Source organism: Serinus canaria, chromosome 15 (genome assembly GCF_022539315.1).
Source record: "Serinus canaria isolate serCan28SL12 chromosome 15, serCan2020, whole genome shotgun sequence".
NCBI lineage: Eukaryota > Metazoa > Chordata > Aves > Passeriformes > Fringillidae > Serinus > Serinus canaria.
In genome coordinates this window covers 1,381,879-1,391,520 of record NC_066329.1, presented here as the reverse complement: position 1 = coordinate 1,391,520, position 9,642 = coordinate 1,381,879, and the positions used below count along the sequence as shown (strand labels likewise).

At 61.2% G+C, this 9,642-nt stretch overlaps 1 protein-coding gene across 2 annotated transcripts; it reads right to left on the bottom strand.

Annotated features, from left to right (window-relative positions):
* Positions 1-2,752: 2,752 nt before the first annotated feature.
* GAL3ST1 (galactose-3-O-sulfotransferase 1) lies at positions 2,753-9,100 on the bottom strand. 2 transcript variants are annotated; one of them, XM_009092215.3, is made up of 3 exons: positions 8,918-9,100; positions 6,043-6,176; positions 2,753-4,935 (listed from the first exon to the last, which is right to left on the bottom strand). In XM_009092215.3, the coding sequence occupies exons 2-3, from the start codon at positions 6,165-6,167 to the stop codon at positions 3,786-3,788; spliced, it is 1,275 nt and encodes a 424-aa protein (XP_009090463.1). In that variant the 5' UTR covers positions 6,168-6,176; positions 8,918-9,100; the 3' UTR covers positions 2,753-3,785. The 2 variants fall into 2 exon arrangements, with proteins under 2 accessions (XP_009090463.1, XP_050836680.1); XM_050980723.1 differs by lacking the exon at positions 8,918-9,100 and adding an exon at positions 7,459-8,903.
* Positions 9,101-9,642: the final 542 nt, after the last annotated feature.

Genomic DNA, 9,642 nt, shown 5'->3' with positions numbered 1-9,642 from the left:
GTCCTGCAGGACCCCAGGGTGGCTGGAGAAGGAGCCCCTACTTCCTGCCCCCCCAGCACTGACCCACGGCTGTTCACCACCATGAAGACCCTCCTGGAGTGTCCTGGCTGCTCCGTGGTGGTCCAGTAGCACTGATCCACATGGATCTTCATAGAGATGCTGGGACTGAAGTGGACACTGGCTTCCAGGTGGATCATAGAGCCAGGGCTGAGCACTGGCAGCTTCTCTGGAGTGGCACTGGAGTCCTCTGAGAAGTGTGGGTTCAGTGTGACCTCCCCAAACCTGTCCCACCAGAGATGAGGGCACCAGACACATCCCAGACCACCATCCCTACAGCTTCCCCCTTTCAGAGCCCACCCCCCATCCTGGCTCTGTTCCCCAGGCCTTCTTTCCCTGCTCTCCAGAGCTTCCTGGACCCCCATGGAGCTGAGGGACCGTGTGGGGTTTCAGGGCAGAGTTGACCCCCAAACCTGGTATCAGGCACTGGACTGGGAACATCTCAAAGCCCTACAACTTCCACAAGGACAGAGGGGAGTTCCTGCAGGGAAAGCCACTTTTCCTGGTGGTCCAAGTCCTGGGGCCAGCCAGGAGAAGGCACTGACTGCTGCTGGTTGAGCCCTGGGTCTTGGCTGGACCCATCCCATGGTCTCACCCCACAGCGTTTTCCTGCAGCACCCCCAGAGCATTCACCATCCAGGAGCCTCAAGGTGAAGTTCATGATGGGCTCCTCAGAGTTGGGGTGAGCAAGAACCCTCCCTGTCCCCATGCCTGAGGACATCACTGGAGCTGTCACTGTGTGACCAGGGGGCTCTGAGGCAACTTGAGCCATGGTGGTCCCTGCAAGGGAAGGGCTGAGACAGCAGTAGCATGTCCCAGATGCAGCAGGGACATCCAGGTCCTCAGGTGTTCCCAGGACTTGCCAGGGATACCTGGCTGCAGCACAAAGGCAGGGAGAGCACCAGGAGTACATCAGGGGCTCCTCTGTCCCCAGCCTCACCCCAGCAGGAGCTCACCTCCACTACAGGAATACACCAGGAGCATTCCCAGCACCATGACCCTGCCCAGAGCTGGGGACAGATCAGGATTTTCTCATGGGGTGGGACACCACTGTCAGCAGCCACAGACCCCACCAGTGCCTGTGATCCCCCTCAACCCAATCTGGACCCACCAGCCCTGCTGGGACCTCAGGGGAGCTCCTGGCAGCCCCTTGCCCCAACCCTCAGAGCTTGGGATCATTTTAGGAAGGCTCCTCTACCCCAGGCCAGCCCCCAGGTGACAATCAGGAGCCAGAACCGGGCAAAGCGAAGGGCACCCACTACCCACCTCCCCCAGGACAACCAATGGGAGGAATGAAGGGGGATCCCAGCTCCACTCACCTGCCACCTCCAGCACAGCCCCACAGACCAGCACCAACAAGCACAGCTCCATCCCTGGTGAGTAGAATCCCTACTCCACCAGCTGGGGGTCTTTAAGGACTTGGGGCTGGGTGTCAATGGGTCCCAGCTGGCACTGATGGGGTTGGGGGCTTTGCTTGGTCTCAGCAGCCATCGGCAGCCCCACACCTGGGGCTGGTTCCACCTCTCACACCTTCCCAGGCCCACCACAAGAGCCTGTGCCTATCTTCCAGTCCCCATTCCATCCCACAGCCCCAGTGCCACCACTCAGACTGGTCTTGCAGGTGGTCCTGAGCGTGATCCCATACCCACCAGTTAGTCCTGGTCCCATATGCACCAATCAGTCCTGTTCCCAGGTGTGATGCTGGGCCTCCCATGGCTGTGGTCCTGGTCCTCAGCAAGGTGCAGATCCTACCACAAGGTCCCATCCCCACCAGTCAGTTCTGGTCCTGTGCATGGTGCTGCTCTCACCATGTCCTTTTACTCCTGCACATGGTCCTGATCCAAGCAGTTTGCCCTGATCCCAGTTCACCACATGGCCTGATCCCATCACTCAGCCTTGGTCCCTTGGATGTCCCTGGTCCCACCTCAAGGTTCTTAAGCCCACCCCAGTTTTGACCCCACCATTGTCAGGATCCCATGGCTGATCCTGGTCCCACCAGAGAGTCCCAGTCCCCAGCACCCCTCCTTGTCCCATCATAGCTCTGCTTCCAGCTCTGCTGGGGAGGAACACCACCTGGGAGCAGCAGCTTGGTCACAGCCAGAACAGAGACCTGGTGAAGTGCTCGTGTCCCTGGGTCTTGCCTGTCTCAGGTGTCCCCATCACAGCCCCATCTACCCACCACAGTTCTCCTCTGAGTGGGCTGACCTGGTGGCCTGGCTGCAGAGGGAGTGTGGAGAAGGCCCAGTGCAAGTCTCATGGCCACCCCTGCAGTGGGGTGCCCCACCAGCAGCAGAGCTGGAACATGGTGGCACGAGTGGTTTGTGTCGCCAGTGATGGCTGATCTAATGGCTCTGCTGTCCCTGTGAAGCCAGCAGACCTTCCTGGGGGCACCTGCACACCATGGGGGAGTCCCCCAGCACCCAGCAGGGACACTGGGGACAGACCCAGGCACCCCACTCACACAGAGGGCCTAATTCCTCAGCACTGCCTGGGGGATACGGGGCACTCCACCCCCAGGACTGATGGGGACAGTGATGCCAGGACCCTGGGGAGCTCCCAGAAGGAGCAGGGACTGGCTGAGCATCCTGCTGTGGCTGTGAGAACATCCTCACCTCATCCATCCCATCCCGGAGAAGGAGGAGATGGTTGGAGACCAGCTGGACCATCCTTATATCCAAAACTACCAAATATACAATTATATTACAAAAGTAAATTGTATTTTTATTTCTGGTCTTTACAGAAGGAGCTGAACACAGGTGGGGGGACAAGAGGGTCCCTTTGCTGGGGGGTGGCTCAGCCACAGGTGCCACCTCTGCGCCCAGCCAGGGCTACTCTCAGTGGGACAGGGCATCACCGGTGTCATCCAGCCCAGCTGGGATGCACGAGGTTTGTCCCCAAGGCAGGGTGGGGACTGGGAATGGCCCCTGCCCTCAGCATCCCCACCGTGCCCCAGATGGCATCACGGGGACAGTCCCACTGCACCTGCTCCCATCTCCTCCCCACACCAGTTGTCACCAGACCCTGTTGGCCTTTTGGGATGTCCCCTGTGGGGACCAGAGCCACGGGCTCCTCTAACTGGGATGATGGGGGGCAGTGAGGTGTGCCCTTTGCCACGGGGACCTGTTCATAAAGGCCAGGGCTTTTGGGATGGGTTTTCCAATCTCCAAATGGCTCCAGGTGCCTCTAGGTCACAGCCTAGCTGTTGGTGGGCTGAGAACATGCTGCACTCATCACACCCAAGGGATGAGGCAGTGCAGCAGGTTCTGACATTCCCACACCCCAAAACCAGGGCTCAGTGGGGTGATTTGAGGAGCTCCTGGAGGGCTGGGTTCCCTGTGGGCATCTCTGCCCACCCCGGGCAAGGGAGACCCTCTACCACTGCTGTCCCAGCACATCCCTGCTTACACCCAGCAACCTGGTGATGGATGTCCTGCTCCCGCTGTGATGAGGCCACATCCTTCATGAATCCCTTCTCCAGCTTTTCTGTGGGGAAGGAAGAAGTGGATCCTGCAGGAAAACACCACCCCTGGGCCCCCAGTCCTTGACCCCGCTGAGAGAGGCAGAGTCTCCACTCTCCTGCCCTGGAGCTCTGCAGGAAGGTGATGGAGGGTCCCCCCAAAAGTTCCTGGGCTCCAGAGCCTCCAGCCAGTTTCAAACCAAGAGAACCATGAGTAACAAAAATGAAAGCACCTGGTTCTTCCCCAGGGAAGTGGGCCACCTGCTAGCCCCTACCACTTGAGGAAGTCCCGCACGTAGCTCCATAACTTGGTGATCCAGAGGTTGGCCCCCAGGTCAGTCAGGTACTGGATTTCGGGCGTCAGCATCTTGCGGCACAGCTTCTGGTGCTTCTTGCTGATCTTCTTCTTCAAGTTGTACCCCAGGATGGTCTTCTCCCCAAGGGGCTGCCAGGGCTGCATGGAGGACTCCTGGATGGCGCTGGCGTCCACAGCGTGTCCCCCATCGATGCAGATGCTGGTCATCTTCTTGTTCTCCCTCTGCAGCTCGGCCACGTCCCTGGCCATCCTCTCCCTCCCGTAGGCCTCCACCTTGCGCCAGAAGGTGGCATTGAAGTAGCGGTAGAGCTTGGCGTCAATGAGGTTCCAGGCGGTCGCCTGCTCGTACAGCTCAGGGGTCAACCGGGACACAGTGGAGCCCTTGCGGGCATTGAGCTTGAAGTAGAGGACGTCCTCCAGCTGCCAACACAGCAGGTCCTTGAGCAGCACCAGCGACTCATCAAAGTACTCAAGCAACATGACGAGGTGGAAGCGGCGGTCGATCTCCTGGATGTGCTCCTCCACCAGCGGGCTGTTTGCGTCCATGCTGCTGTCGTAGCCAAAGTCAAAGAACAGGAGGTTTTGGAGGTAGTGAGCATTGAACCCATTGGGGTCGTAGTAGTGCTGGGGGTCCCGGAGGAACTCGTCCAGCTTATCGTCCCCTGTGATCTTCCAGGTGAGGGGGATGACGGGCCCAAAGTAGTGGAAGGAGGACTCGAAGAGGTACGCGGGGTCCCGCAGCACCGTCACGAAGGTGGTGTCGGGCGGCAGGAGCTTGCGCACCTCCTCATAGTGGAAGCGCATGTGGTTGCAGATGATGTTGAAGCACACCCCGGGCCGGTAGTGCTGCACCTGGCTGCGCTCAAAGAAGGACGGGTAGTAGAAGTCGTTGCGGCCGTTGGGGAAGGCGAATTTCAGGCGATGCTTCTCCCCGAAGCGGAAGAGGATGTTGAGGATGGTGCTACTGGCAGTCTTGTGGGTCTTCATGAACATGACATTGAGCTTGGGCCGGCAGCTCCACCCCGAGGCGCTGCCCGTGCTGTTGGATGGGGACGGAGCCTGGGCCGGGGACAGGTGGGAGGCGCAGGAGAAGGGGACGGGGATCCTGGGTGAGAGAAGAGGTGGATCACCATGGTGAGTGGCATTGGCATTTAGGAGGCTTAGGAATATTCTGTGCTGGTGGAGCTGGATTCGGGGATGGGTTCTGGACCTGGGAATAGGTGCTGGACCTTGGGAATATATGCTGAACCTGGGAACGGGTGTGGGACCTGGGGACAGGTGCTGGATCTGGGAAATGGGTTCTGAAGATGGAAAGAGAGCAAGGGCTCTCCATGGGCATGGCCATGGTGGTCCTGGAGGAGGTGATGCCAAAAAGTGCATTAAGGGGAGCTCTCCATGGCCACAACTCCATGGAGAGGAGCTGATAACATTTTTATGGTGTATAAGAGCTCTCAATCCCTCGTAGGATCCATGGAGGAGGCCAGGGACCTCTCAACCCCTTTTAGGAGTCATGAACTCCTCCATGAAGGAGTTCTGGGAGCTCTCAACCCTTTACAGGAGTCACAAACCCCTCAAGGGATCTGTGGAGGTCTGGCACCCCTCAAAACCTTGTGGGATCCAAGAAAGATCCAGCCCCCAGCAAAGAGGGAAATAATTCCAGAGCCTGGCCCCACAGAGAAGTTCATGGGCCCTGGAGGAACACATGAAGACACAAGGGATGTTATCTGAGCTGCCTGAGGCAGTGAGCAGAGCCCACAGAGTCGAGTGACTTTGGACACCTGTAATGAACTCGCCAAACTGATCCTTGATGAGGATCCCCACCCAAGAGCACCAGGCTTGTGAGGCATGTGGACTTTGTTTACAAGCTTGGAGATTAATTTGATGACAGGTGGCATGGCGGGGAGCTGAGTGCTGTGGAGCTCCAGCAGTGAAAGAACCCGAGACTTGAGTCCTCTCCTCCCCTCTTCACCTTCCCTCCCCTTTCCACCCAGGAGCACTGAGTGCCACACGGTGTCCCCAGCCCTGCCGGGAGTTGGGGACTGCTGTGGGGCAGGGTGCAGCCTCCAGCAGGAAGGGGACATCTTGGTGTGAAGCCACCAGGGCCTGGAAAGCCCCAGGGCCATCTCCATGTCCCCCACCTCCAGCTGGGGGTTCCTGGAGTGGAAGAAGGAGGCCGAGCTGCAGGGGGGACATGTGGGGACCCCAGACTCACTCAGTGACGCTGACTTGCAGCGGGGGGACGGCATAGGAGTAGAGCAGCAACATGAAGCTGGTCAGGAGGGTCCCCAGGACCAGCCCCTTGCACATGGATCTCCAGGGCTTCCCATGCCACAGCATCCTGGTCACCTGCAGCCAGAGAGGAGAGACGTTGGTGCCAGGGACACGGGGACTGGGGGGTGTGTGGCTCCATCGAGGCACGTGGACATGTCACGGGCATGGCAATTCCCAGGCACGCATCCCACTGGTGCCTGGAGCAATCCACAGCAGATCTGTGGCCCAGGCCCAGCGGCTCTGCCCGCCCAGCCAACCTTTGCCCGGCCTGGGAAAACCGAGTGACTCCCAGGATGGGAGGGGCTGCAGGGCTGGGATTGAGGGAAAGGAGAGCCATGGACAGCCCAGGGGCAGAGTGGGCAACTGAGGGACAGAGTGGCCATTCTCCACTGGGACACCACCAGCACCAGCAGGCGTTCCCTGAGGGCGCTGGGATCCATTTTCCCAGGAAAATCTGCAGGCCGGAGCAGGAGCTGCAGCAGCTCGGGATGGTTTGGATGCTGCAATACTCTCCCAGTGCCTGCAGCACTGGGGGGCTCAGGGGGCCCTCTGGCCCTTACAGCTCGGGCTGGCCCAGGTGGGGGCCAGGGACACGGAACTGGGGGCAGAGGGGTGCAGGCAGGACGGCAACCCCAAACACACAAAACACACACAGAGGGCACACACAGACACCCCCAGTGTGCTCGTGTGTGCACCAGGACACACAGCCCTCAATGCATATTTATACACACACAGGTGCACACACAAAATGTGCACACGTATCAGCCGTGTTCACACACACACACACGCATGTGCACACAGACACACACACGTGTGTACACACACAGACACACGCGCACAGAGCCCCTGTGTCCGCTGCCCCCCCCCACCCCGTGGCCCCCATCCCTGTCCCCTCCCTCCTCCTGGGACGCGGGGGTCACCCTCACTGTGACACCGCATTGCAGCAGGGCCGTCCCCTGCGGCAGGACGCGGGGACACGGGGACACGGGGACATGCCACCCGTGACAGCAGCCCTCCACAGCAGAGCTCCGCGCCCGGGAGCCCCCCCGAGCTGGGGACTGAGCCTCCCCGGCCCTGCACCCCCATTTAGCAGCGGGAGCAGCATCAGCTGCCTGCCCCAGCTCCCGCTGCTCCCTCTGCTCCACATCCTCCCGAGCCCCTGGGCCAAGTCTGGCTGCGCTCCCACTGCGTTACAGCCCCAAAATAATCCCCCGGCCCCGCACCCCCGCCTCGCATCACCCCCTCAGCGCCTCAGAGCTCCCGCGGATATCCCGCCGGGATGCAATCCCGCTGCCATGAGCCGTGGATCACAGCCAGCCCCCAGCGCCGGGGCAGAGCCCCCCCGTTCCCGGCTCACCCCCATCACCGCGGTTACCGGATCCCTCTGCCCGGCGATCCCGGGGTGCCGCCGCTGCCGCCGCTCCCCCGCTCCGGCCCCCCCCCGGGTCGGATCGCCTCGTGCTGCCGAGATTTCCAGCTCGATGAATAATGAATGGAAAATGCAACCGGAGCCCCGGGCTGCGGCCGGGTGCTGGGCACAGCGCCGCGGACGGGGGGGAGCTGCGAGAGGGGCACCTGAAAACCTCATCCAAGTTCCCCCCCACTTCCCCTGGAGTCGGGACCGTGGATCAGGCAGGGCTGGTGCATCCAGCCTCTTCCCGAGTGGTTTTCATGTGCGAGTGGGGGTGCACGGTGTCACCACGGGGGCAGCAGGTGGCTCTGACTGTATCCCAAAACCGCCGTGTGGGTGAGAATGCCAGGAGCTCCAGGGGCAGCTGGAGTTGAGTTTTATACGGTGGCTGTGATTCCATCACAGTCACTGTCTGGCACCACCTGGGAAAAGCCACCGGCCCTTTGAGAGGGCTGGGGAGACACCCACTCTTTTGGGCGCTGCCAAGAGGGAGCGAAGCTGGCACCAACTCCACAGGAGAGAGTGAAATGGCACTATAAACCCCTCTGATGAGTCCCAATGGATCCCAGTGAGTCCAGATGGGTCCCAATGGATCCTGATAGATCCCTATGGGACCCCACCAGGCCCCCAGGACCATACAGCACTGAATTCCAGAGCTCTGGGATGCCAAGGGGATGCCTCACTCCACCCTGCCTGCCTCCCAGGGGTGGTTCTGGCAAACACTTCCCAGCCAAATATTCTATTGACTTTGCCTTCAGTGAGCAGATTAATTATTAATAGCTCGTTAGGAGAAAGTGGTGCACTGGGTGTTCTCCTGGGGCTCCCACAGGTGGGGTGTGTCCATGGCGCCAGTTGGCTGAGATGCCCAGCCAGAGAACACGGCTGCACCCACCATTGCTTCAAGAGGTACCCCCAGGCCAGGCCAGGCCACCCAGCTCTGCAGCCTCCTCTCCGTGTCCCAGCAGCTCCCCATCTCCCTGGGGGCACCTCAGAGTCTGGTTTTGGGTTTTGCCTGGACCATCAATTTTTTTAAGGCCAAGCACCTGCCATACACAAGGTGCATGCACCTGCTTGCTCCTGATCCCACATGGACACGCTGTTTTCCACAGGCCCCATCCCACACACAGGCATGCTACTTCCTACCCCCCTGTCCCCTCTGTGCCCCACAGGTACACAATTCCCCTCACCATCCTGCCCCGTAGAGCTGCTTTCTGAGTATCCCACTGCCCCCCCCCCCAGCATCCCAACACCCTCCAGGCATCCCCACACTCCCTCAAGCAACACACTACCTCCTTATCATCCTGTTCCCCCCCCCAGCATCCCACTGCATCCCAACAAGCATCCTGCTGCCCCCTTCCCATCCTGTCACCCTCCAAGCACCCCCGCACCCCCCCGTATCCATCACCTTTTCCTCTCCCGCAACGCTGGGCCGTGCCTCTGCTCTCCTGTGCTGACCGGGGTGCCGGGGGAGCGGGCGGCACGGGGCGGGGGTGCCGATGCTGCTCCGACATGGAATAAGCTCTTCCCGGGCAACTCCCCGCAAATGTCGGCTTTTCCAAAGCCTCCCCACTGCACCGCGGTGTTTATGGCATCACCGGGATCGCGGCCCTGGGTCGCCGGCCTGGGAAAGGGGAACGGGACAGGAGTGGGAGCGGCTGGCGGGGGGACGCGGGGCTGCGGCCGGGCACTGCCCGGCTCCCCGGGGCCGGCCCTGGGTGCCTGCGGCCACCCCAAGCCACCCGGCCCCCACCCACTGCCGGGGCACAGAGGAGCCATTCAGCCCGTGCCGCGAACAACGGGGACATTTGTCTCCATCTGTGACCGCGGCCTCAACGGGGACATTGTCCCCGCGGGCCCCACTGCCCGCCCCTCGGCTCCGTGCCACCAGCCCGGCGTGGCCCCACAGCCCTGGCTCTCCCTGGGCGGCGGCACCCACCTCTCGCAGCCACCGTCCTCCTCCTCCCGTCCCACAGGACAGCTCATGGCCTGGCCATCACCTCCCGCAGCCGGAGCTCACCTGGGTTCGGGGAGCTGGCTCCCACACCCGGTCCCAGCTGCCTGCTCCCCGGGGCACCCCGGCCACGCACCATCAGCTCCTCTTCATTCTCCCGCAGCTTCCCCGCCCTCTTT